This window comes from Aotus nancymaae, unplaced genomic scaffold, assembly GCF_030222135.1.
Source record: "Aotus nancymaae isolate 86718 unplaced genomic scaffold, 86718_ANA_hifiasm-v0.15.2.pri h1tg000049l, whole genome shotgun sequence".
Lineage (NCBI taxonomy): Eukaryota > Metazoa > Chordata > Mammalia > Primates > Aotidae > Aotus > Aotus nancymaae.
This window is the reverse complement of record NW_026988463.1, coordinates 28,439,441-28,466,198: the sequence shown is the minus strand read 5'-3', so window position 1 is coordinate 28,466,198 and position 26,758 is coordinate 28,439,441. Positions and strand designations below refer to the sequence as shown.

The following is a 26,758-nucleotide window of genomic DNA, read 5'->3' as shown; positions in this document are numbered from 1 at the left end:
AGGTGGGGTAGGAGGGCCTTCCAGGGTTACCACGAGGAAGGTGATTCTGGGAGAATCTGAAGTTTCAAGTAAACAGCTGTCGGTTGGGATCAAACTGTGCAGGTCCAAGAATGCCAGGCTAAGAAGCCAGGATATTTTATTTTCTGATAAAAAGAGGATTCTTTTTTGGCAAATTTCTACTCTGGAGTGAATATGGTGCACTAGATGGGAAGGAGAAGAAGAGAAACGGAAAGAGGAAAAGGTGAGTTCGAAGGACAGAGACGCTCCCTCTTTGGACTCTCCCCTCCCCCCACCTTTTCATGGACTCTCTCCTCCAAAAAACACAAGAACTTCTTGCATTGCAACCCCTTGATTTTTCTCATCCCTCAGATTCCTTAGCATTCTTTCAAAAGTAATGTTCCTGCAGTCTCGCAAAAGGCTGAAGGATGGAGAATTTCTAGTCCAGGCCAGGGAAGCTCAGAAGAGAAAAAAGAAAAACAAACAAACAAAAAAAAACCAAAAAAAAGAAACAAGCAGCTTCATAGGGCCTCATCTGGTCCAATTACTTATCATCATGCATTTATTCACTCATAAATATCTTTTGAGCACCTACTATGTGTTGGGTAGATGTAGGGATAAAATCAGGGTTAAAAATACAGTCGCTGGCCTCACAGCAAAAAAAGAACCCGAGGCCCAGAGAGGGACACTGACTTGCCCAAAGTCACACAGCTAAAACTTCTGTGGCTGAACCGGGTCTCGAACACAACTGGCGGACCAAAGGGAGCCCGTGGCGCCCGTGGCCCAGCTGCAAAATGCTACAAAACGACAGGGCCCGGCCGGTGCCAGGGCGTCCGAGGCGGCGCGGAGGCCGGAGAGAGCGATCGCCGATTTTCGAACTGCCTGGGAGAGGCAGGGACCGGTGCCCGTTGGCGAAGGGTATCCCTCCGCGGCCGCCGTAGCCCAGCCGGAAGCGCCACCAGCCACGTCCACTGTGTGGCAGGGGCGGGGCTGGGACCCAGAAGCTCGGCATGGCTGACGACGCGGGTTTGCTGGCGCCTCTGTGCTCCGAGCAGTTCGGCTCCGGGGAGGCACTGGGCTGCCGCGCAGCCGCGGACGGGAGCCTGCAGTGGGAGGTCCGGGGCTGGCGCTGGTGGGGGCTCTCCAGGGCCTTCACGGTCAAACCCGAAGGACGAGATGCGGGCGAAGTGGGGGTTCCCCGTGCCGCCTCACCACCCCTCTCCGGGCTCCAGGCCGTGTTCCTGCCGCAGGGCTTCCCTGATAGCGTCAGCCCGGACTATCTGCCCTACCAGCTGTGGGATTCCGTCCAGGTCAGCCCGGCCGTCTGGGGCAGGGGACAGTGCAGGCCACCCTTCCCTCCCCAGTTACAGACGGGTGACCGAGGCCCGGAGCCGGGGGGTCTGACATGCCCCAAACACCAAGAACCAGAAAAGATGACGCCACGTGGACCGCCACGCTCCTGCGCCCGCTTTTCACCTGCTTGTTTTCTTCTCCAGGCCTTTGCTTCCAGCCTCTCCGGCTCCCTGGCCACCCAGGCAGTCTTGCTGGGCATAGGGGTGGGGAACGCAAAAGCCACCGTTTCAGCTGCCACGGCCACCTGGCTCGTGAAAGGTGAGCTGGACCTCTGGAGCCTCACGTATTGCTGCTCTCAGCCCTGCCTTCGCTGGGCTCTGATGTGTGTGTATATATGGTCTCATGCCCCATTAGGTAGAATTCAGGCAGGTCCCCCCAGTGCTTACAGCGGTGCTTTGTAACCCAGTCTTACCGCCCACATCTGGATGACCCTCATCCCACTCACCAGCCCAGCAGCCGCACTCCGTTCTCCACATAGACTTCTGAGTCTAAATCATCTGGATCCCAAATCCCGTCCCCTCCCCTTTATTCCTATTCTTTGTGGAGGATTGCATGAAAATGCGGTTGGTTGAATAAACTGCCAGCTGCCCAGGATAGGGAAGATTGGTGAGCTCCAGGAAAAAAAAAAAAAAAAAACATATCCTTGGTCCTGAGTAGGAGAGAGGAGAGACTGGAAAGAATGGAAGGTATTCTGTATGCCCTGTGATATCAGATGATGCTGTAAATGATAGAGTGACTATCTGCTGAGTGCGTACAGCTTTTTAAAAATTGTTTAAGAAAAAAAAAGATACAGTTTGGTACCATGCCACCCAGACAGGGAAATAGAACAGAAAAGAGAAATTGTTACACGTTCTACAGGAGGGGGCCCCATGGGTTTTGCCACTATCCTTTGTCTTTCACTATTGCTCCCAGGGGATATTTATTAGGCTGGTGCAAAAGTAATTGCAGGGTTTCTTTGTTGTTGTTGCCATTAAAGGTAATGGAAAACTCACAATTACATTTGCACCAACCTAATAAATGAGACCCAAGGGAAGGCTCATTCCACTGGTAGCATCAGTCTGGCCACTTCTCTGCTAAGCCTCTCTGGATTTTTTGGAGAAACAGGAGCCTCCTTTACCATTAAGACTAAGCACACTGGCACAGTTGCTCACCCTTGTAAGCCTAGCACTTTGGGAGGCTGAGGCAGCCTGGGCAACATAGGGAGACCCCATCTCGATTTTTTTTTTTTTTTTTTGACTGAGAGTCTTGCTCTGTCACCCAGGCTGGAATGCAGGAGTGCACTGGCACAATCCCACCGGCCACTGCAGCCTCCGCCTCCCAGGTTCAAGTGATTCTCCTGCCCCAGCTTCTCAAATAGCTGGGATTACAAGTGCGCACCGCCATGCCCCACTAACTTTTTTGTATTTTTAGTAGAGACAGGGTTTCACCATGTTCACCAGGCTGGTCTCGAACTCCTTACCCCAGGTGATCCACCTGCCTCAGCTTCCCAAAGTGAGTGGCGTGAGCCACCACACCTGGCCTGTTGGCCGTATTTTTGGAATGCATTTGGAGCTTGGGTCAGTAATTGGTGTTTTCATGTGATATCACCAACATGTTGCCTATACAGGTTGAATATCCCTTATGGGAAATGCTTGCAACCAGAAGTGTTTTGGATTTTGGAATTTTGTTTGGATTTTGGAATATTTTCATATATATAGTGAGATTTTTTGGGGATAGGACTGAAGTCTAGATATGAAATTTGTTTATGTTTCATATATGCCTTACACACATGGCTTAAAGGCAGTTTTATGCAGTGTTTTCAATAGTGTGCATGAAACAAAATTTGTGTACATTGATCCATGAGAAAGCAAAGATGTCACTATCTCAGCCACACATGTGGACAATCTGGTTGTTTGGTGTCCCCATCATTCCTGACTCTGAATGTAGATGCTATCAAGAAGCAGTCCTTTTCTTATACCTTCACGAATAAGTACTTAACAATATAAAACATGACATACCGCTCGACAGTGAGAAATTGTGTGTTCAGGGTAATTAAGCGACACAGCAGGTCACCAGAACACCTGTATCAGCTTCTAAACCACAGCTTCTAAACAAACAATAGCAGGCTCTCAGTCTTCAGCTACAATGCTGTTTTGATGAAAAGGTTACTGGACACTGTATTTTATTTTTTTAAGGTTAGAAGAAATGCTAGAAGCGATTGAAGGACAGGAAGCATCCTCTAGGGATGAGGAAGCATTCTGCTGTGTGGCTTTTTAAAATGTTTCCTCCAGAGTCATCTGCCTCATAACCATGGTTTCTGTCTTAGAAGTCTCTCTTGGATTCTATAAACTGCCTGATTTCTTGTTCTGTTATGAATGTAGGCTGCTCTAGGGTCTCAATAATCCCCTCACATATCCTCACCATGTTGTCTGTAGGCACTTTTTCTGCAGTGTTAACAACGTCATCTTCATTGTCACTGTTACCACAATTGCCTTGATTCAGAACAATTTGTGCTATTTCACCATCGGCTGTTTCTACTGGTGGCATCATGTCTGCTGTCCAAAAGCTGTAGGTTTTGGAGCATTTCACATTTTAGGTTTTTGGATTAGGAATGCTCAACCTTGGCCTGGGCGAAGTGGCACATGCCTGTAATCCCAGCACTTTGAGGGGCCAAGGTGGGGGTATCAGTTGAGGTCAGGAGTTCAAGACCAGCCTGCCCAACATGGTAAAACCCCATCTCTACTAAAAATACAAAAATGAGCTGGGCATGGTGGTGTGTGCCTGTAATCCCAGCTACTAGCGAAGCTGAGGCAGGAAAATCACTTGAACCCAGGAGGTGGAGGTTGCAGTGAACCGAGATAGCACCACTGCACTCCAGCCTGGGCCACAGAGCAATACCCTGTGTGAAAAAAAAAGAAATGCTCAACCTCTAGCTCAGGCAGGTTACTGAGAAAAATTAAGATTACTTAAAGATACAGGTGCGGTGGCTCACACCTATAATCTCAGCACTTTAAGAGGCTGAGGCAGGTGGATCACTTGAGATGCGGAGTTGTACACCAGCCTGGCCAACATGGTTTAACCCTGTCTCTAACAAAAAATACAAAAATTGGCCAGCCTTGGTGGTAGGCGCCTGTAGTCCAGCCTGGATGACAGAGTGAGATCCTGTCTAAAAAAAAAAAGGATTAAAAAAAATCTACTTTAAGGCTTGTTATTGATATTAAAAGAAGTTCTCAATTAGGATTTTACAAGTTCGTTTTCATCAAACATGGGAAATTTTCATGCAGAGCTTCATATGAGAAACTCGGAATTTTTTGATGTGATCATTTTCAGTTACATATCTCTCAATGGAACATGATGCTAATTGTCATGAGTAGCAATAGTAATAAAGCTTGTTGCTAATATTTTGGTGACCTACAGTAAGCCACACATTTTGTACAGTTACATGTAATATGTGGCTTGATCTCTTCAGCAGCCATATTAGTTAGCTGCCATTATTCATTTTTTCAGATGGAAAAATAGAGGCCAAAGTGTGGTTAAGTAATTGTCCAAGGTCACTTAGGGCCAGGGTTTTGACCCAGGCAGACTTACTTCTATGTCCCATTCTTAACTACCACACTCTTACCAGCTAGGATTTTCAAGTGGAGCCAAGTACAGTTTGTGGACAGCTGACTCCTTACTAGGACTCTAGTGGACAGTATTGACTTTCAGATGATAGGGAGTATATATGTCATTAGTCCTGTAAATGCCTCTGATGATCCATAGAAAGGTGGAATAGGCTGTCTTTCTGTCTGGTGGCCCAAGGAGGGCATACACCTGAGTGGATACAAATGTGTAGCCAAAGGGAAGAAAAATAGAATCTGGGCTGGGTATAGTGGCTGATGCCTATAAATCCCAACACTTTGGGAGGTTGAGGCGGGCGGATCACCTGACGTCAGGAGTTCAAAAATACAAAAATTAGCTCTGTCTCTACTAAAAATACAAAATTACGTGTGGCATGCACCTGTAATCCCAGGTACTCGGGAGGCAGAGACAGGAGAATCGCTTGGATCCAGGAGACGGAGGTTACAGTGAACCAAGATCACGCCACTGCACTCCAGCCTGGGCAATCGAGTGAGACTCTGTCTCAAAAAAAAAAAAAAAAAGAATCATCTGGCCCAGTGGACTCCTTCTCAACAGGTAAAAGTAATCTTGCCATGTTCACAGTCACTAAGTTGATCCAATACCAGAATCTTGAATGGTACAATGATCATTTTACCTAGAATATAATGTACTTGAAGAGAAGAGGTTAAGGTGAGTGATGGGAGACCTGTCAAACCACCCTACTGGGTGTTATTTACAGGGCCAGATACGACAGAAATGGAGAAACGAAGCAGACTGGATGGGAGTAGGTTGGACCCATGCTCTTCTTTAGTGAGGTAGCCCCAGCTGATGCTGGCCGTGAGAAAAGGTGGGCCCAGTGTGGCCATCCTTCAGGTTCGTCCAAAGAAGCTAGAAATCCATATTTTCTTATAAAATGTCCCAATTTTGTTCACCAATCTAATCGGAGCCTCAGTGAAGGGGAACGATCCCTACCAAGGTCGCAGGATCACTGTGAAGATGAAAAGGCACAGGTACTTCAGGTGTGCACTGGAGCACTTGGTGGTCTCTCTCAAGTCCAGGGTGGGCAAGCATGACTGTTTGAAGGCCTCAGTGCCCAAGAAGGCTCTAGAAAGGGGAGAGTGCATCTGCTCTCAGTGGAGAATGGGAGGGCTGGCCCGTGTCATTGCATTTATATTTTGTGGGAAGCTCCCAGCCCTCATTCCCATAACATAGTGTCCTTTCTCCTTACATCCCCACATCAGGGTTAGTGCCCTCAAGATCAGACAAGTCCAAGTCCTCTGCCCGCAGAATCTGTCCTCGCCTGTGCCCACTGTGTGAGTCCCTCCCAGGTGTCTGGTTCTAAAACATTACTGCCAGGCTTAATGGGTGCTACTCTCTGTATAATGAATGGTCCAAATTCACAAACTTGTTCTGTAAAGGGCCAGATCTTATGCTTTGCAGGCCTTATGATCTTAGTTGCAGCAACTCAGTTCTGCCGTAGTCTTGCAAAAACAGCCATAGACAATTTGTAAACAAATGGGCATGGCTGCATTTCAGTAAAACTTGATTTCCAAAACCAGGGAGTGGAAACAGTTTACCAATCCCTGGTCTCAATCAGTGGGGTTTTTTGGTTTGTTTGTTTTTCTGAGATGGAGTTTCGGTTGTATTGCCCATGCTGGAGTACAATGGGGTGATCTCGGCTTACCACAATCCCCACCTCCGGGGTTCAAGCGATTCTCCTGCCTCAGCCTTCCTAGTAGCTGGGATTACAGACATGCGCCACCACACCTGGCTAATTTTATATTTTTAGTAGAGACAGGGTTTCTCCATGTTGGTCAGGCTGGTCTCAAACTCCCAACCTCAGGCGATCCGCCCGGTCTAAGTCAGTGTATGCTATGATTGCTGTCTGCTCTTCGGCTAGATTTTGAGCCTGGAATCATCTCAGTCGCTGTGGTCATGAAGTTCCTGGCAGAGAGTTAGGTAGCCAGAAAGCTTTTGTTGTGCAAATGAAGGTCCAAGGTCCACTGATTTCAGAGACTTCTCTTACTCTGCCCAGCCTAAGGAGGCCTATCCCTCTGCCCTGCAACCCCAGCTGCAGTTCAATTTTTTTTTTTTTTTTTTCCCCCCCGAGACTGTCTTGCTCTGAGACTATCTTGCTTTTTTTCTGAGACTGTCTTGCTCCAGGCTAGAGTGCAGTGGCGTGATCATAGCTTACTGCAGCATTGATACACTGCTTTCAAGCCATCCTTCCACCCCAGCCTCCCAAGTAGCTGGGACTATAGGCATGCTACCATGCCTGGCTGATTTCTTTCCTACTTTTTGTCTTGCTGTGTTGCCCAGGCTGGTCTTGAACTCCTGGCCTCAAGTGGTCCTTGGGCCCAAATCCCCTGTAATCCCAAAGTGCTGGGATTATAGGCCTGAACCACCATACCTGGTCCAAACGCTTTCATTCATTTATCCCATAATGACCACCTGTGAGCCAGCTGCCCAGCCTAAGAGCTAGGATAGGTTAGCAATAACCTTTGAATTTCCACTTAAGACTTCCTGTCTTTTGAATAGTTTTACCAAATAGGTAAATGTTCCTAAGTGCTATGTCATTTAGTTTTAGAGCTTTATGAACTGTGCTGTATGTGGTCTTCATGAGTTGTTTTCATGTAAGAGTTTATTATGAGTATCCGTCTACGAATGAGTGTCTCTAGGTGGATATATTAGAATTTCTGTATTCTGTCAACATTTGCATTATTCCCACTTTTTTTGCTTTTATGAACAATTCTGCAAAGAACGTTTCTTGCCCATGTCTCCTAGGGGATATTTGAGGAACTGCTATGTCTAGGCACTTCTGACCCCATCATGCAGCTGTGACTATCCACAGCTTCTAGTACCAGACTGAGTTCCTAAGGGCGGTGACCCAGGGTGAATTGGCCAATTCAGTGCCAGGGTCTGCCAGGCTCCACAGCTCCCACGCCTCTTCCTTGCTCCTTACCTGTGCCTTCTCTCCCCCAGATTCAACCGGCATGCTAGGCCGCATCGTCTTTGCCTGGTGGAAAGGGTGAGTGTCTTCCCGGCCAGCAGACTTCTGGCACCTCTCCCCGGTGGTGGTAGTAATGATAGCAATGGTATTGGCATTAATTGTAGTTGTAAGCGTTCCATGAGGTGATCTATGCAAAGTGCTTAATGCATGTAGCATTGTGCATAGTAAGGGCTCAGTAAATACCAGCCACCATTAACAGCTGTAACTGTGCCCCCTGAGCCTCTGTATGTTGTAGGGAGCAACTCTGTAGGATGGGATTGGACATGTACATTCCATAAATGTGAAATATACCTAGATGAGAGAAGCTACCTGCCCAGACCGTACACCTTGTAACTAGTGAGATGGGATTTGAGCCTAAGGCCTGTGCTTTCCATGGTATCCGGCGGTTCAGGATCTCTTCCTGTGTGTCAGATGCCCTCCCCCAAGAATGTTCCCATTCCCTCCAGGAGATCTCAAACTGAGACTCGGGCCTAATGCTGCAAATCCTGAGCTGGGCTGGGGCTGCAGTATCTCCTGCCAATGGGACCCTAGAGAAGTGGTTCCCAAGTGTTTGTGCGCAGGCCAGGGAGTCACTGTCCGATGAAAAGGTCAGGGGAGGCAGCCATCCACGGTGTTGTGTAGCAGAAATACCCTAAGCCTGGATGTCAAAGCCCAGCTCTCTCTCTTGGATTTTTCCCCCAACTCTGTGTAATCCAGGGAAATCATTTCCCCTGTGAGGGCTAGTTGTCTGTAACACGCAGACAACTAAATGTAATGTTTACTAGTCCAAAATATGCTCACTGTGTACCCTCACTCTAAAGCAAGAAGAAGAACAGGGATAGGCAGAGGAACCCAGGAAGAGCCTCCCTCCAAGGACAGCCAGAGGTTGGGGAGCAGCCACAAGACAGTCAGGGTTTTTCCTTGGTAAATCATGGATTTGTAAGAGGGAGACACTAGCTGATCAATGAGTCACTGAAAGTCCTCCCAGCTATTGGTGGCATTTTAGGTAGCAGTGACAGGGTGTGGGGACAGATGTCTATCTGGGGGGTGTGGGTTTTCCTGAGCCCTTCAGACCTTACTGTGGTCCAGGACTCCCCACATTGCCCATAGGATGTGTTTCTCCTTAAATCCAAATTGCAACAACCTCTCCTTCCCAACAGGAGCAAACTGGACTGCAATGCCAAGCAGTGGAGGTGAGGAGGGGCGGGCACGGGGGAGGAGAGTCTTGTATTATGAAAGTCTCCTACCTCTGACCTCTAACCTTTAACCTCTGATCCCTCCCCAGGCTTTTTGCAGATATCCTCAATGACGTGGCCATGTTCCTTGAGATTATGGCTCCCGTATACCCAATCTGTTTCACCATGACTGTCTCCACCAGCAACCTGGCCAAGGTAGCCACCTGTGGGCCATCCGTCTGCCCAAGACACCTGCCTTGGTAGTGTGTGTGTTCACCTGGGCTCTGTGTTCAAGCCACTTGTAGAAGAGTGACACAGTTCAGATGTTTCTACTCGAACCCAACTATCTTTTCTGATCCTCCTCCAGCCAGACAGCGTCCAGGGCCCCAGATAGTGTAAAGCAATGTGTAGAGCCAGAGGACTGGGGCAGGAGCTCCGAGCTGAGAAGTGGAAGGGGTGGTCCAGTGTTGACATTTTGGGACCAGCTTTCTCGACTTCCCTTTGGTTCTTTCAGTACGGTATTTATTGAGTGCCTACTGCATGTTTGGCACAGAATGTGGGCCCCCCAGCTTGGAAAGGAAACCACATATAATTGCACCAGTGTTTGTGGAGTTATAGGCACAGGTATTACAAATGAGAAATATAGAGGCCTGCAAGAGGGTGAAGTGGGGATTCCAGCTTGGTCAGAGAGTGTAGGAAGAGCTCCCCCGAGCCTGGGTCCTGAAGAGGGAGTGTAACACCAGGCAAAAGAAACAGCACAGCTCAATGTCTGGAGGTGGGACAGAGACAGAGCATCGACCACACAGTGAACTGGGGGCACATGTAGCGCAGGCACACGCTTCCTCCATGCCGGGCTGCTGTCTGCACAACCCTTGCAGGTTGGTCTCATCCAGATAAGGACACTCAGGCCTGGCGTGGTTCAGTAAAGAGCATATCCTGTCAAAGTACCTGGCCCAGAAGAGAGACTCAAGAAGATGAAGACCTGTTCCAAGGCCCATCTGTTGACTTAAAATCACCTTAGGGGTGTGTTTCTTCACAAGGCACTGGCATTTGGGGTGCAGTGGTTCCCTGGCAGAGGACATTTAGCTTCCATGGTGCAGGCCTAAATGCTGTGAGCACCCCCAAACAGGGTAGGAAACTCCAGAGAAAAGCACAGCTGTAGCTGTGGCTGTGGACCAAGCGTTGTGCCCTCTGGCTTTTGCTTCAAATTCTGCCTTTTGGGCCTCAGTCTCTTCATCTGTCCAGTAAGGGAGTGGAACAGGCCAGGGACTTCCCTCTTAAGACCTCTCTGTAGAGTTACCCTCTCAGCAGCCTCCATTCCCAGCTGCACCAAGAGAAGCCAACCTGGCTGTCATCCGTGCTGCCGCCACCATCACTGCCACCTCCTCTTCCCCTTTCCCCTTACCCGTCAGCTTCAGCTGAACCTTCAGTTCTGTTATTTTTCCCCCCTCAAAATCTCCAGTCCATTCTCTCTGTCTCCCTATCACCACCCCTCGCTGCTGAGAGAGCACCATTACTTCCCAGGTAGCCTCCCTGCCGCTACCCTCTCGGAGTAGCCCAGGGATCCTTTCAAAGAGGAAAGCCATCAGGTCACTCTGCTGCCCTGCTGCTCTTAGGGAAAGACCTTCACCCAGCTTGCCAGGTTCTGCCTGGTAAGGCCCCTGCCAGCCGCAAAGTGCCAGCCTAACTTTGTCCCTTGTTCCTCTGGCCTTTGAACAGACTGTTTCCTCTCCCTGCATATTAACCTGTTTATTTGTGTATTGCCTATTGATCTATACCTTCCACGAGGGCAGGGCCTGGGTCTGACTTGTATCACAGCACCTAAGTCTATGTCTGGCATCTAAAAGAGCCTTCAGCCAGGGGCGGTGGCTCACGCCTGTAATCCCAGCACTTTGGGAAGCTGGTGTGGGAATATCTCTTGAGCTCAGGAGTTCTAGGCCAGCCTGGGTAACACAGGGAGACTCTGTCTCTATTCAAAAACTAAGGATAAATAAAAATAATAGTAATAAGTAAAAGAGCTTTGATGAACTCGGGATGAATGCAGGAGACCAGTGACCCTCCTTGATGAGCTATATCCTGTGATCTAAGAGGGAGAGACCTGGGCGCCCTGGGAGGTCAGGGCCACCAGCGTAGGATTGGACAGCTTTAACTGGGGCAAGAGGAGAGTAGAGGAATTACAGGAGGCAGATGGAAGCAGGAAGTTGGAAACCAGCCTGGGCCTCCCACCAGCAATGAGGAGGGTGTAGCCAAAGCAGGAGTTGGAGGGCCAGGAGTTCTGGGCTGAAAGTGATCTTTGGGCCTCCACCCTGGGGAAGGAAATTGAGCTGCTGTGGGGCTAGTCCCCAGAGTGGTAGTGGCAGGTAAGACTCATTTCCTAGAACAGGACAGGGGAGGTGAGCCTAGGGGCGTCCAGGTGAGAACTAGATAGTAGGGATGGCATTCGGGGTTTGGCCAGGGCCTGGTTTTCTCCAGCTGGTCTGAGTGCCTGCGTTGCCAGGGCACGTGTCTGTGCCGACCTTCTCTCATCCCTTCCCCACCCAGTGCATCGTGAGTGTCGCTGGTGGGGCCACTCGAGCTGCCCTGACCGTGCACCAGGCCCGGAGGAACAACATGGCTGACGTGTCAGCAAAGGACAGCAGCCAGGTGAGCAGCAGGGCTGGAGGGAAGGCGTGGGGTAGGGAGGGGAGTGCCCTGGAGGGCCCGGGAACAAACAGGAAGACATGTGGGTGCTCACTGCTGACTCTCAAGACACACAGGCAGGAGTAGGGATTTGGGCCCTGGTGGCAGCAAGTCCAAGCTGATCTCAGGCTCTGCCCACCACCTGTGTAGTTGAGAGCAAGCCCTTGGCCTTGCCCTCTCCAGACCCCACCTTGCAAGCTGGATATTCTGATCACATGAAGCCCCACATGTCAAGGCAGTTGGGAAGTCAGAGGCACCCAGCACGTCGGGTTGCTGAGTCACTGGCTGGGGCCTCCACTCAGCAGTTTAGCAGGCCTGCTGGCCCAGCCCCTCCACCCGCCCCAGGGAGCCTGGAGTCAGGGTAGGGACACCCTTAAGGCTGAACCCTGCATGGATTAGACCTCTGTAAATCCTGTGCTGAGCACTTAGGTGCACTGCATCGCCTAACTCTCATGCCTGTCATCCTGGCACTTTGGGAGGCCAAGGTGGGAGAATCACTTGAGGCCAGGAGTTTGAAACCAGTCTGAGCAACCCATCAAGACCCCATCTCTACAAAACATATGAAAGAAACATTAGCCAGGTGTAGGGGTGCACACCTGTAGTCCCAGCCTCAAGCCTAGGAGGTGGAGGCTGCAGTGAGCCTTGATCACGCCACTGCACTCCAGCCCAGGTGACAGAGCAAGACCCTGTCTCAAAAACAAACAAACTCACACCAACCCCGTAAGGTAGGTACCACTTTATCCCTGGTTTACAGATGAGGAAATGAAGGCCCAGGGAAGTCCCAGCAGTGTGAGATGGTTTTCTTTGACACTGAAGCAACTTAGAAACTGCTGTTCTCTGCATTCCTACTTTCTGGCATTCTCTTCCATTGTTTGGCTCAATAATCTTAACCCAAGCTAATATTTATTAAGCACTGACCATGTGCCAAGTATTTCATTTCTGGGAACTCATTAATTCTCACAGTAAGCGTGTGCAGTAAATGCTCACGGTTGCCTTAGAACAGAGAAGGAAATAAAGTATGGAGAGGTCTTGTCTTCCTGGGAACCGCTGGGCAAGTCCCTTCTCTCAGGAGATGCTCAGGCTCATTCCTCCCACTGTCCCTTCCGGACCTAAGTCCACAGGCTGTTAAAGAGCAAGAAGGAAGCACAGCCCAGGCCCCTCACCGCAGGACTCCCAGCTCCATGCCTGCTGTCCTTCACCTGCTCTCTCACTGGCCCCCAGCCCTCTCCCTAACCCCAAGCCATTTTTCCCAAGGCCACAGGGCTTCCTCTGTCCACAGAGCCGGTGACATATCCAGGACTAACTTGGGAACATGTCAGTCCCGTAGCAGCCCCCAGCTTTCTGCTGATTCAGCTTTGCTGTCACTGGATGTGGCCACTGGAAATGATTCTTCCCACCTGGGAGAGAGGAGGTCACTCTGCTTCTGGGCTCCTAAGGTCCCTGATCTCCGGTTTCCTGCCACACCCACAGCTTTTATTTCCACAGCACACGCCCTTGCCAGGAGGGCTGGGTGAGAAGAGCTCTCCAGCCTCAGGTCCTCTCTGTGCCAGGACCAGCTCTCCCTAGGAGCCCAGTTAGTCAGGGGCACCCATCCAGACTCCTCCCTCATGATGAGTTGGGGGCAGGTAGCCTGGGGTCTCTTCCCCTAGGGTGATCTCAATCCAGCCATCAGAGTGTTCGCATCACATTGATATGCAAGGGAAGAGGTGTGGGTCTTGTTCCTTCCCGGGTGATTCCTTGACCCCTTTGTAAATTTTATCTGCCCCTTATTGCATACCAAGGGAGCTTCAAGGGAGGGGAGCAGTCAGCTTTTTAAAATAGTAAATAAAAGTTCTTCTGGCTCATGCCTTTCATCCCAGCACTTTGGGAAGCTGAAGGGAGGAACGCTTGAGCCCAGGAGTTTCATGATCAGCCTGGGCCATATAGCAAGACCCATCTTAACCAAAAATTGTAGTAATAATTAGTGGAGGTGTGATGGCAGGATCACTTGAGCTCAGGAGTTTGAGGTGGCCATGAGCTATGATTGCACCACTGTACTCCAGCCTGGGAGACAGAGCGAGACCTTATCTCTTTAAAAAAAAAAAAAAAAAGTACTCACGTTAGTGAGTGCCTGAGTGTGGAGCTATTCTGGTGACTTGCAAAACAAAGAAGGTATGTTCAAGGGTATTCCAAGGACACTGTACCTACCAGGGCAAAGAAGCAACTGACACATATATTTAGACAGGGTCTCACTGTGTCTCCCAGCCTGGAGTACAGTGTTGCAATCATGGCTTACTACATCCTTGACCTCTTGGGCTCAAACAATCCTCCTGACCTCTTGGGCTCAAACAATCCTCCTGGCTCACCCTCCTGAGTAGCTGGGAATACAGGCACATGCCATCACACCCAGCTAGTTTTTTTTGTATTTTGAAGAGTTGGAGTCTTGTCACCCAGGCTGGCCTCGACCTCCTGAGCTCAAGCAATTTTCCCGCCTCAGCCTCTCGAGTAGGTGGGACTGCAGGTGCACACCACTATACCTGGCTAATTTTTAATTTTTTTTTTTCTTCTTTGGAGATGGAGTCTTGCTCTGTTGTCCCGGCTGGAGTGAAGTGGTGTGATCTCGGCTCACTGCAACCCTTACCTCCTGGGTTCGAGCAATTCTCCTGCCTCAGCCTCCTGAGTAGCTGGGACTACAGGCGTGTGCCACCATACCTGGCTAATTTTTTGTATTTTAGTAGAGACAGGGTCTCACCATGTTCAGCCTAGGCTGGTCTTGAACTCCTGAGCTCAGGCAATCTGCCCACCTCAGCCTCCAAAATTGCTAGTATTACAGGCATGCGCCACTGCGCCCCATCAAATTTTTAAATTTTTTCGTAGAGAGGGTCCCACTACGTTGTTCAGGCTGGTCTGACTACTGGACTCAAGTGATCTGCCTGTCTCAGCCTTCCAAAGTGCTGGTACTACAGGTGTGAGTCACCTCAAGCTGGCAAATGACAGTTCATTCACCAAAACTAAAAATTTACCCCCATTGCACTAGGGAGCCCTGGGAGGTTGTGGAGCAGGGAGGATGGGGTAAAAGACACTTAGGGGTACTCAGTCTGGCCTGGAGGGCACCCTCCGACTCGTAGCCCCTCTGCCATTTTCCAGGAGACGCTGGTGAACCTGGCGGGGCTCCTGGTCAGCCTCCTGATGCTCCCTCTGGTGTCAGGTTTCCCTGGGTAAGCCGGGAGCAGGGTGGGCAGGAGAGCCCCAGCTGGGCCTCTGCCTGCCTCGGCTACCTCACTCTCTCGCCCCAGCTTCAGCTTCGGATGTTTCTTCTTCCTCACTGCCCTCCACATCTACGCCAACTACCGTGCAGTCCGAGCCCTGGTCATGGAGACCTTGAATGAAGGCCGGCTCCGGCTGGTCCTAAAGCACTACCTTCAGAGGGGAGAGGTGCTCGACCCCACCACAGCCAACCGCATGGAGCCTCTGTGGACAGGTGACCCTACCCCTGGTCTCCGGTCCTGTGTCTCAGCCTCTCCCACTGCCTAGGTGTCCTGACCCCAGCTTCCCACAGGTTTCTGGCCAACTCCGTCTCTATCCCTAGGAGTCCCCCTACACCGCTTGGTCTCCAGGTGAGTGGCCTGGCATCTCCCACTCATCACCACCGCCACCCATGCTCCCCAAACACACCCCTAACTCCGGTTACACACTGGCCTCCCTGGCAAGGCCCTGCCTCCCTGCTGGGTTCTTCATTGCTGCTGAACAGACGTGGTCATTGTGGGTGTGTGAGGGAGGAAAGGGTATAAAACATGAAGCAGATGTAAGGGATGTGTTTGGTGGGTGAGGGAAGGATGGGCAGATGGGGAGGATGGACATGACTGCATACAGGAAGAAAGGATGGATTTGGGGGTGTGGGTAAGGCTGAGGGAGAGAGGAAGCGAGGGGACCTGGGTGAAGCGTAGGTCATTTTGGTTCACCATGGGTGGCTATTCAGTGGCTAGATGGGCATGCCTGCCTTTGCTGTCCTCCACCCCCACTGCACTCTCCTCTCCCCGCAGTGTCTTTGAGCTGCAGCAGCTGGTTGAGGGGCACCAAGAACCCTACCTCCTCTGCTGGGACCAGTCACGAAGTGAGTGTGCCTTGTTTTCCGAGCCTAAGACGCACCCTCCTGGCTCAGCCTCTCCTCCAACCCAGGGCCCCAAGCTCTGTGCAGTTTGGAGGCTGCCTGTTGTCCTGGGGGGTGCTCTAGACCATTCATATTACAGCCACAATGCCCCAGTGAGATTCACTTCACCCCCTCTGTAAAATGGAGCTAACAGTACCTGCCTTATTCCCTGTGTTGTTTTTATGAGGGTCAAATAATGTGACTGTCAAGTGCCTTATACATTGCAGCACTCTTAGTAAGATTATGGCCTTATACATTGCAGCACTCTTAGTAAGAATGACCTTATACATTGCAGCACTCTTAGTAAGATTATGGCCTTATACATTGCAGTACTCTTAGTAAGATTATGGCCTTATACATTGCAGCACTCTTAGTAAGATTATGGCCTTATACATTGCAGCACTCTTAGTAAGAATGACCTTATACATTGCAGCACTCTTAGTAAGATTATGACCTTATACATTGCAGCACTCTTAGTAAGATTATGACCTTATACATTGCAGCACTCTTAGTAAGATTATGGCCTTATACATTGCAGCACTCTTAGTAAGACTGTGACCTTTGCTGTCTCTGGGAAACCACCATTCTCTCCCATCCTGGGTTGCCTCTTGGGTAAACATGTCCTTGAGTGTGCCGGTCTGCTGGTCGAGTGTGAAAAGGCATTTATTCTCACTAGCCATTAAAGAAATGCAAAATAGACCCAGCTCAGTAAGGTGCTGTGAAGTTGTCTTTAGAAATTGGTCAGTTTGGCCTGAGCACTGGGGAGCAACAGGAAATGAATTGGAAAGGAAAAGGTGAGGGGCTGGCCTTCCATGCCAGGCCGGGATCTCTGGGGAGAGACCGGGGAAGCAGGGTGATGGGATCGAGGGGATTTGGGAGGTGGCCCTTCCCTGACACCAGTCTGTCTCTGGTCTCTCCAGACCAGGTACAGGTAGTTCTGAACCAGAAGGCAGATCCCAAGACCGTCCTAAGGGCCGCCACACATGGGCTGATGCTTGGGGCCCTGCAGGGAGATGGACCCCTTCCAGCAGAACTGGAGGAGCTGAGGAACAGTGTGCGGGCGGGTAAGTGCCTCACAATCTAGACTGCTGATGCCTCAGGGCGGGGAGGAGAGAGGACAGGCTCTGTCATGCTGGAGGACACAGAGCTTCTGGTTCTACACCCCCATACCCAGGTCCTAAGAAAGAGAGCTGGGTCATCGTCAAGGAGACGCACCAAGTGTTGGACAAGCTGTTCCCAAAGTTCTTGAAAGGTAACATTCCTCAGCCCATGGCTGCTTGGCCCCTGAAGCCTTATCCCTGGGGGCCCTGCCTTCCCCCATCCTTCCACCTGAAAGGTAAAAGACTTGGGTTCTTGGGCCCATTGCAGAGGCTAACACCTATAATTCTAGCCCCTTGGGAGGCCTAGGTGGGCAGACTGCTTGAGACCCTGCCTGGGCAACATGGTGAAACCTTGTCTCTACAAAAAATACAAAAATTAGGCAGGTGTGGTTCCGTGCCTGTGGTTATAGCTACTCAGGAGGCTAAGCTGGGAGGATCACCTGAACTGGGGGAGGTGGAGGCTGCAGTGAGCCATGATTGTACCAGCCTGGGTGACAGGGTGAGATCCTCTCTCAAAAAAAAAAAAAAAAAAAGACTGCTGGCAAAATGGCTCACACCTCAGCACTTTGGGAGGCTGAGATGGCCAGATCACTTGAGCTCAGGAGTTTGAGGCCAGCCCAGGCAACATGGTGAAACCCTGTCTCTACAAAAAATACAAAACAATTAGCTGGGCGTGGTGGTACACACCTGTGGGACTGGCAGGAGGCTGAGATGGGAGGCTCTCTTGAGCCTAGGAGGCAGAGGTTGCAGTGAGCCCAGATTGCACCACTGTACTGTAGCCTGGGTGACAGAGACCCCATCTCAAAAAAAAAAAAAGATGGGTTCTCCCTGCGATCTTGATTGAGTCCCTAAGTTTGGGACTCAGTTTCCCTGTCTATAGGACAGAGAGCTTAGGATGGTCTCTGAAGCGGTGTCAGTGTGGACAGTCTGTGTAATCCCAGTTGGCATGTGGGAAATGGGAGGATGGAGCGGGAAGGCCCTCACATTGATGAGGATGTTTTATCTGGCGCCTGTTCCATCCCAGCGCTCTTCTGTGTGCCGTCTCAATGAATTCTTGCTGCAACCAGGTGTGGTTTCAACCTCATTTTATGCCAGACTCACCCAGCAGAGGCAGTGGCAGCCCCAGTAGTGCACAAAGCCTGCACCCAGCCTGTACCTCTCCTTACCCTTGTCCCCAGCATTCCCGGCAGCACCCCATTCTCTCTCCCCAGGACTGCAGGATGCTGGCTGGAAGACCGAGAAGCACCAGCTAGAGGTGGACGAGTGGAGGGCCACATGGCTTCTGTCTCCCGAAAAGAAGATCCTGTGAGCGGCCCAAATGGAGGCCCAAGCCCAGGACAGGAGCCTGGAGCAAGGACACTTTTGCCACAGCAGGAGGGAGGGAAAGGCAGCTTTATTTTTCCTTAGGGCAACTGCAGTGGCAGGTGGGCCAGGCCCGCATGGGAAGTGACTGCCAATCAGATGCAGTGGGCCCCAGGCAGAGGAAGGCCGGCAGAAGGGGAGCCAGAAGCTTCTTACCCCACTGCCCCTGTCCCTTTTCTGGGGAGCAGAGCAGGCTCCTCACCCCCATTTCCTGTGAGGCTGTGGCTTATGGTGTCCAACACAGTTGGCTTTAGGCATAGAAACCCCAGAGGAACACAGCTACTGCCATCATGAGCAGGGCATTGAGGTTGACCACACGGGCCCAGCTCGGGTCCTCACTGATGTCCTCCAGCTGCCTGGCTGCTGCTGCTGCCTCCTCCTGGGTAGGGGGCGGAGGACTGCCCTCCCCACCCCTGCTCATTCCACAAAACCAGAGCAGGCACTGGCGGAAGAGGCTAGGTGCCGGGGCCTGGGGCTCTGGGGAAAATTAAGGCCCTGCAATTAGTTTGCAGGAACTCAGCTCCCCCAGCCCCACCTCCCAGCGTGGTGCCCTACCGTCCATCTCCATGGCATGCTCTGGGCACCCATTCTGTACAGGGAGTGAGGAGCTTTCCTGCTCATCAGCATCGAGGTCCTCCCGTTCCTCCTTGCTGTGCCGGAGACTGAAGACCAGGCGGTGGAGCTAGGGAGGGTGGGAGCCCAGATGAGGTGGGAGTTCTGTCCCCCTACACCTGCACACCAGCTCGTCACTGCCTGCCCTACCCACCTCTGTCCAGTCTGCACACCCAGCCCAGGTTCAGCTCTTGCCAGCTCCACCCTACGTGGCTGTCCTGAGCCCCTGAGCTTGTGTTTAAAGTTGTTGGCCCTGCTCCCCCAGCTTCATAGCTCAGGTCTCCTGTCTACACCCAGATGGTATCGCTGGCGACCCTGGCCTGGCAATCCTGCTCACAGTGTTCTGTGTCTGTGTGCTCCCACCCTTTCCTCCTGCTACTGGGAATCCCAGCCATCCTTCCAGGCCGGGATCTCTTGACCTGCCCCCACCCCACCCTGCCACCATCAGCCCTGCCTAGAGCCACCTGCCTTGTGGCAGCAAAACCAAACCTTTTTGTGGGCTTTCAAGATGGCATTGTGCCCCACCAGTCAGATCCTCTGTTTTGAGTCCCAGAGGCCATGCCAAGGACTGGCTTTGGGAGGCTTTAATCACCAACCCATCAACATCTTCAAGCCGCCTCCCCCAGGCCAGTTCAAATAAATGTATTTAAATAAAAATGTGCTTGCTCTGCAGTTGCAGCTGCAGCTGGACCCCCAGCCGGCTCCCAACCCTTAGTCTAGAAATTCAGGTCGTCCCCACTGGGCACTCCAGAAAGCCGAGGGCAGGTGCGGGTGCAAGTGGTTGCTGTGGCCCACTTGTTTGGGACACCCGGCCGTCCAGAGGCAGACACTCACGTGCTTGCGGGGTATGGGCGCGGTGCACAGCGAGACCATGAGGGTGAGGAGGCCGGAGCAGAGGAACAGAACGATGGCGAAGTAGAGGTAGTGCACGCCGCAGAGGAAAGCCGGGCAGGCAGAGGGCTGCACGCAGCTTCCCGAGCCGAAGGAGAACTCGGGAATCAGGCGTGCCAGGCCCATCAGCAGGCCCCCGATGAGTCCCCAGAAGGCGCCCTAGGAGGGAGACAGATCAGCCTGCTCAGGATGTGCAAGCCCAGCCCCGCTGTCGCCACGCGCGTATGCCGCTCACCTGCTCGTTAATGCGCGGCACAAAGAGCGCCAGCACGAAGACGGCAGACACGGGCGGTGCCAGGTAGCTGGAGACGGCCTGGATGTAATCGAAGAGCTGCCCGCCCTGCGCCGCCTGCACCACGGGAAGCCAGGCCACCGACACTAACACGATGAACACCACCCAGAGCCTGCGGCAGGGGCCGTCGGATGGAACCCCGGACCCTGGGCTCCCCTGAACCCTGCGCGTGCGCGCGCCCCCGCCCCGGACTGATGAGTAGGAGAGGAGGGGAGCCCAGGCCGCACCGTCCCACCAGCAGCAGCTCGCGGTTGCCGGCGCGGGGCCGCAGGCGTGTGTAGATGTCCATGGTGAAGAGCGTGCTGCTGCTGTTGAAGATGGAGGCCAGCGAGGACATGAGCGCGGCCAGCATGACAGCCAGCATGAGTCCGCGCAGACCTGCGGGCCGACGGCAACTATCTTGTTGGAGCCACCAGGGGCCAGGACGGCTGCAGCTGCGCGAGGGACGACCCCTCCCAGCAGCGGGCTCCGCAGCGAGCTTGCGCCTGTGGCCCAGGGCCGCCCTCACCTCTGGGCATGAGCTTCACGACGAGCCGCGGGTAGGCGATGTTGGAGCAGCCCACCTCCGTGCCGCACACGCGCCTGCACACCTCGGGCACCACGCACGCCACCTCGTCTGCCGGAGAGAGGCCACCGCGCGGCTAGGACGGGGCCTGGTCTGGGAATCCCAGGAGGTGGGGACTGGGAATCCTAGCAGAGGAGACGTGCGACCCCCGGAGGGAGGCGGGACTCCACTCCCAGACTCCCGAGCCTTAGGAGAGTGACGGAACTGGGAGACCGGCGCCCGGACGCTGGCACAGGACAGGGGCTGGACGGGGCCCAGGCCTCTCGGGCGGGGCGGGGCGGGGACGCGGACGTTACCCGGGTACAGAACGCGGCTGATCATGCCTGGCATGACCATGAGGAACATGGGCGTCAGCTTCAGGTACCCGCACAGAATGCAGCCCGCCTTGATGTGGGTCAGGCTCTTCCCGGCCAGGCAGCGCTGCACGATGACCTGCAGGAGGGTCATTCAGCTGCCCGCGTTTGGGCCTCTCGGCCCTGTGCCGCCCCCCTGTTCCGCTCTAATGTGTGCCCCGCCTCTGGCTCGGGAGTGCCCCAAGTTCAGCTGCGCGCTTGGAGCAGGTTCCACCTGGTTTAACGCCACTCTGGAGGGGTTCCCGCCCCTCAGACCGCGCCTTCGACCATGGGGGAAAGGCGGGGAGGGGCTCAGGCTTCGCCCGTCTCGGCTTAGCCCGGACCTCGCTGCAGACCCAGCCCTGTCCCCCGCACCTGGTCGCTGCACCAGTACCAGCCCGAGACGATCGTGAGCCCCAGAAGCAGCGCGGGCCAGGGCAGGTCCCCCGTCACAGGGTGCCGGAGCAGGTGGTAGGAGTCTGGCCGGGGTCGATAGCAGGAGCTGGAGATGTTTCCCACGGCCGGATCCTCGGACACCGTCAGCGAAGTCGCTGCTCCCAGGTATTTGTCGAAGAGACCCGAATACCCGCCCACCTCGTGGAAGGCTGCCGGGCAAGGCCGTCAGGGGACCCTCCTTAGGATCTTCAGGCCGGCGACGCACGACTGCCCGGCGCGCAGGCTAAGAACTCCGCCGCCGCCACCGAGCCCTCCGCGCCCCTCCCCGGTTGGCGAGCCCCTACCGTAACCCATGAGGATGCAGGCGCCCCCTAGGATGACGAAGGTCTGCACTGTGTCCGTGTACATCAGCGCAGCCAGCCCTCCTGCAACAGTCCGGGATCAGGGGACAGCCCAGCTGTTTATGTTACAGACAGGCTGGCCCTAGCAGGAAGGTGTCTTTGTGGGAATTTGAGAGAGTTCCCCTTTCTGGAGAATAAATTTCAAAATGATGGCCCATTCTTGGGACTCATGCACTCGGGGACCAGTAAGCAGGCCTTGGCATCAGGCCCCACCTACTCTGGTCCGCATCTGACCTCAGGTGGGGTCCCTCTGAACCACCCTGGGTTTGGCCAGAGATCTCAGAGACTGGTCAGGTGCGCTCTCCCGGGTGTTTAAGGCAGGCAAGAGCTGCTAAATCTTGCTTTTCTCCCAGTCCTCACTCAAGCCCAACATGCCTTCCTCTTTCTGAACTTCCAGCGAAAGTCCAAGAGACAGGGGAGAGGGAGGAAGCCTTTGCTTTCCAAAGGTTTAGTTCCTTCTGCCTGGACCACGCCACACTTCCAAACCTCTCCAGCCCGCTTTCCTCTGGCCAATCCCTAAACCCCAGCCACAGCCTACAGCCTTGTCCCAGGCCCACTCCCTTCCCTAAGCCCCTGCTGGCACCTGTCACTGTGTAAATCATGGTGATGCCCAGAAGTGCGATGACGGAGGCGTAGATGTTCCAGCCCAGAGCCTGCTGGATGAATACAGCTCCAGAGAACATGTCCACCTTGGGGCAGGAGCAAGTTGCAGGTCAGGACCCAGGGCAGTGTCCTGGGCCACCTCCTGCCCAGGCCACCCCCTACTAGCCTCAAAGCTTCCCTCCGTTTTTCCAGGTCCCAGCACTGCGGCTGGTGCCCTGGAGACATTCCTTGCAGGCTCTGCCTCCATCATCATGACCCTCGCAGCGGTTTCTCCTTGATCCCACGACCTCCAATCTAGAGACCCCACTCGAGGTCCCGTCCTTCTAGGGCCCCATCCCGTCAGCCACGTGTGCTCACCGAGATCTTGGTGAAGATGTACAGGAAAAGGGAAAGCACAGACAGGTAGAGGCGGATGCGACGGCCGCCAAAGCGCTTGCGCAGGTACTGCGGCATCGTGATGACCCCTGCCGTCAGGTAAACAGGCGCAAACAGCCAACCCAGTAGCAGCACCACGAAGAGCGCCTGCGGGGGCGGCACAGCCGCTGAGGGTGGCTCTGCTCTCACCCCCGAGGATCTGACCTTCTCTTTGTGAAGGTGCTACTCCAAGCAAGTGGCCCATAGGGCCACATCTGGGGCCCAAAAGACAACTGCAGGTGATGGCCCCAGGGCCTGGGCACTAAGGAACAGAGCTGACACTCTCCTGGTCTTAACTGACACTCTCCTTGTCTCTCCAGGCCATCACTCCTGGCCTGTTTCTCCCAATGTTGTCCCTAGGTTTCCCCGTCTAGATATGAACCGCAGCATAGACCCCTCAGACTGACCTCAGCCAAAGCCACCCAAACCTTGTGCTCCCCAAGGCTCAGCTCAGAGGCCTCCTCCTCCAGGAAGCCCTGAGCTCAAAGCCGATCCCTCCAAGGGGAGCCACAGTCCCAGAGCTTTGTCTCTGCTCCTCACTTCTGCAAAGGGCTTTAACTTGGCCCCGAATTCCTCGCAGACCACAGCTTCAGAGTGCATCCGAACAGGTGCTTCCCTGGCTTTGACGCTGCCCACCCCACTCAGAGAGGAGTAGATGGAGGCTCCCAGAAGCAGTGGCTGGTGCAGGCTGGCTCAGATGGGTCAGGAGCAGGACCTAGCCCTGCCCCGACAGTGGTCACCCCTGCACCCCTCTGCCTCCCAACTGGATGTGTGACCTCCACTCCCAGCCCAACCACACTCCTCTGTTCGGAAGTCCCACTGCCAGTCTCATTTCCCCTTTCCTGGAGCTTCCTCAAGGTGTGACCCTTCCAGGGGTCCTTGCTGGAGGGGGATTATTGGGAAAAAGGGGCCTCACATTCCACTCGAATCCAGCCACAGCCAAGCCACTTGCAGCGCCAGTCCCTGCCAGGCCCACAAAGTGGCCGCTGCCGATGTTGCTGGCGAAGAGAGAGGCCCCAACCTGGGTGGCCAGAGGAGAGGGTGAGCGGGGCTGCTTCTCCAGCCCCCTCCCATTCCCAGCCCAGCCAGTCTCACCGGCCACCACACCATGCTGCGTCCAGCCAGGAAGTAGCCGCTCACGGTGCCTCTGTTGGTTCTGCACATGGACTGGGAGACAGAGGCGGGGGAGACCTGGGTTTGGGGCACAGCCTTGGATCTCATTAGCCGCCTCAACACATTCCTCAGCCTTGTTTCAGGCTGAAGATTAACCTGCCAAGCTTCCCTGATCATTTGTACACCCCCCAACTCCTTCCAGACACTCGGGCAACCCAGGTTCTAATCCCAGTGTCCCATTCCCCAAATCTTTTCACATATTTTTCCTTTTTCTTTTTATTTATTTTCATTTTTTGAGACAGAGCCTTGTTCTGTTGCTCAGGCTGGAGTGCAGTAGTGTGATTTCGGCTCACTGCAACCTCCATCTCCCAGGTTCAAGCAATTCTCATGCCTTAGCCTCCTAAGTAGCTGGGATTATAGGCACGCACCACCATACCTAGCTATTTTTTTTTTCTTTAATATATTTTAGTAGTGACAGGGTTTTACCACGTTGGCCAGGCTGGTCTCAAACTCCTGGCCTCACGCAATTCACCCACCTTGGCCTCCCAAAGTACTGGGATTACAGGAATGAACCATCACACCCAGCCCACATCTTTTTTTTCTTTTTAGAGACAACGTCTCGCTCTGTCTCCCAAGCTGGAGTGCAGTGGTGTGATCATAGCTCACTGCAGCCTTGAACTCTTGGGCTCTAGCAGTCTTCCCACCTTGGCCTCTGAGTAGCTGTGACTACAGGAACACACACCACCATGGCTAATTTTTCTCTTCTCTTTCTTTCTCTTTCTTTCTTTCCTCCCTTCCTTCCCTCCCTCCCTCCTTCCTTTCTTTCTTTTTCTTTCTTTTCCTTCCTTCTTTCTTTCTTTCTTTGAAACAGGGTCTCATCCAGGCACAGTGGCTCCCACCTGTAATCCCAGCACTTTGGGAGGCAGAGGCAGGATTGCTTGAGCCTAGGAGTTCGAGACCAGCCTGGGCAACACGGTGAGACCACCTACCCACTTAAAAATCAATACATTTTTTTAAAATAAAAAAGATGTGTGGTTTCGCCATGTTGGCCAGGCTTGTCTTAAACTCCTGGCCTCAGTGATCCCCCTGCCTTGGCCTCCCAAAGTGCTGGGATTACAGGTGTGAGCCACTAGTCCCATCCCAACTACTCAGGATTTATTGTGTGTGGATTTGGCCTGATCTTGCTGGGGGCCTTGAATATTTTCTGCTGGTCAGTCATAAGTGGCCAGGGGAATGAGACCCCATTTAGAATATCGACCCTGACAAAAATCCATGGACCCCTTCAGCAAGCACAGTCCCAAGGTGGGCAGACAAGGAAGGAATGTTGGCTGGGCCTCCCTGAGGCCCTCCAAAGACCTGCTTGTCCCCAGGCCTGGGTTTGTCCTTCAAAGATCCAAGCATCCTTCCCCCACCTAGGGTCCCCCTGAGACTTTTCCCCCAGGCCCCAGAAGCCAGCAGCCCCCAGCAGCACCCCCTTAACTTCTCACCCATAAGCCAACGCCGATGACCAGCAGGAAATATGCAGCGATGACTAGGATGTCAGCAGGATTGTTGATCAGAGCCCTCTGGGCCCCCAGCTCTGGTGCCAAGCCTGCCTGTGTGTGCTCCTCCATTCTCCCCAGGATCTGCCCCATCCAGGGACGAGCCCCTGGATTCCCCCAGGGGAAGGATTAATGGTTACCTCAGGGGCACTGAGCCGACAAGTCCCCCAGGTCTTGTCCCCGCTCCCCAGCTTTGTTTAGCTGAATCAGGTCATATCAAGGCCGAAGGCTGGTCCTGGGGAGCTGGGCCCTTCCAGGTTCAAGAGTACTCCTTCCCGGGTCTTAGCCTCCACCCTCTACCCGGTGCCCCAGGCTTAAAATCACATCTTTTACTCCCTAAAAATGCATCGCTTCCTTCTTGGGTAAGCCAGCACGCCTGGATTTAACTAATCCAGAGGAATCATTTTCAAACCCAAGTCTGACAGGGTCACTCCACCCTCCTCAGGAACCCTCCATAGCTCCCTATCATACTCAGGAGGAAGTACAAGCCCTTCAGCCTGATTTCCAACATCTGCCATGCCCCAAGCCTTCCTCATCCTTCCCCTGCTTCTCTAAACCAAATCTATAGGAAATCAGAAATCCCTTCCCACCCCCTTAACCTACCCAGCCCAGATTTTTGCTTTTTGCTTTTTTTGCCTGGATATTTTCATCCCCACCAAATCCTTACACAAGCTGTATCTTTTGTTTAGAGTGCTTCCCTGCCTACCAAATGACAAACTCCTACTCAGCTTTCAGTACCCAGCCTTTGTCACCTCTTCAAGAAAGACTTCTCTGAGATTTCTTTTTTTGAGACAGAGTCTCACTCTGTTGTCAGACTGGAGTGCAGTGGTGCAATCTCGGCTCACCGCAATCTCCGCCTCCCAGGTTCAAGTGATTCTCCTGCCTCAGCCTCCCAAGTAGCTGGGACCACCGCCACTGTGCCCAGCTAATTTTTGTATTTTTAGTAGAGATGGGGTTTCACTATGTTGGCCAGGATGGTCTCGATCTCCTGACCTCGTGATCCGCCCGCCTCAACCTCCCAAAGTGCTGGGATTACAGGCGTGAGCCACCATGCCCTGCCTTCTCTGACATTTTTGATGCAGTTCTGTGCACACTACATGGTCCTTGCCTGGGTCCGGGTCTGCCTCCTCAGCAAACTAGAGAGTCCTCAAGATCAGGATTGGCTGGGTGTGGGGGCTCATGCCTGTAATCCTAGCACTTTGGGAGGCTGAGGCGGGGGGATCACTTGAGCTCAG

At 53.1% G+C, this 26,758-nt stretch overlaps 2 protein-coding genes across 6 annotated transcripts; one reads left to right on the top strand and one right to left on the bottom strand.

Moving 5' to 3' along the window:
• The first annotated feature begins 45 nt into the window (after nt 1–45).
• RUSF1 (RUS family member 1) lies at nt 46–19,647 on the top strand. 4 transcript variants are annotated; one of them, XM_064362692.1, is made up of 14 exons: nt 46–241; nt 1,494–1,608; nt 5,342–5,505; nt 7,912–7,957; nt 9,079–9,111; nt 9,204–9,309; nt 11,635–11,736; nt 14,899–14,969; nt 15,048–15,232; nt 15,311–15,368; nt 15,795–15,865; nt 16,822–16,965; nt 17,076–17,153; nt 18,213–19,647. In XM_064362692.1, exons 1-14 carry the CDS (start codon nt 205–207, stop codon nt 18,308–18,310), a joined length of 1,308 nt encoding a protein of 435 aa, XP_064218762.1. In that variant the 5' UTR covers nt 46–204; the 3' UTR covers nt 18,311–19,647. The 4 variants fall into 4 exon arrangements, with proteins under 4 accessions (XP_064218762.1, XP_012325371.2, XP_012325369.2 ...); XM_012469946.2 differs by lacking the exons at nt 46–241; nt 5,342–5,505 and adding an exon at nt 990–1,307; XM_012469947.2 differs by lacking the exons at nt 46–241; nt 5,342–5,505 and adding an exon at nt 1,008–1,307 and having other exon boundaries at nt 17,047–17,153; nt 18,213–18,300.
• On the bottom strand, nt 18,070–25,609 carry SLC5A2 (solute carrier family 5 member 2). Of its 2 annotated transcripts, XM_012469928.2 has the most exons (14): nt 25,470–25,609; nt 23,965–24,036; nt 23,786–23,890; nt 22,813–22,977; nt 22,436–22,541; nt 21,796–21,876; nt 21,431–21,660; nt 21,020–21,155; nt 20,667–20,774; nt 20,386–20,536; nt 20,102–20,270; nt 19,810–20,025; nt 18,919–19,045; nt 18,070–18,840 (listed from the first exon to the last, which is right to left on the bottom strand). In XM_012469928.2, the coding sequence occupies exons 1-14, from the start codon at nt 25,593–25,595 to the stop codon at nt 18,614–18,616; spliced, it is 2,019 nt and encodes a 672-aa protein (XP_012325351.1). In that variant the 5' UTR covers nt 25,596–25,609; the 3' UTR covers nt 18,070–18,613. The 2 variants fall into 2 exon arrangements, with proteins under 2 accessions (XP_012325351.1, XP_064218760.1); XM_064362690.1 differs by lacking the exon at nt 25,470–25,609 and having other exon boundaries at nt 21,431–21,534; nt 23,965–24,870.
• Between the last annotated feature and the right edge of the window lie 1,149 nt (nt 25,610–26,758).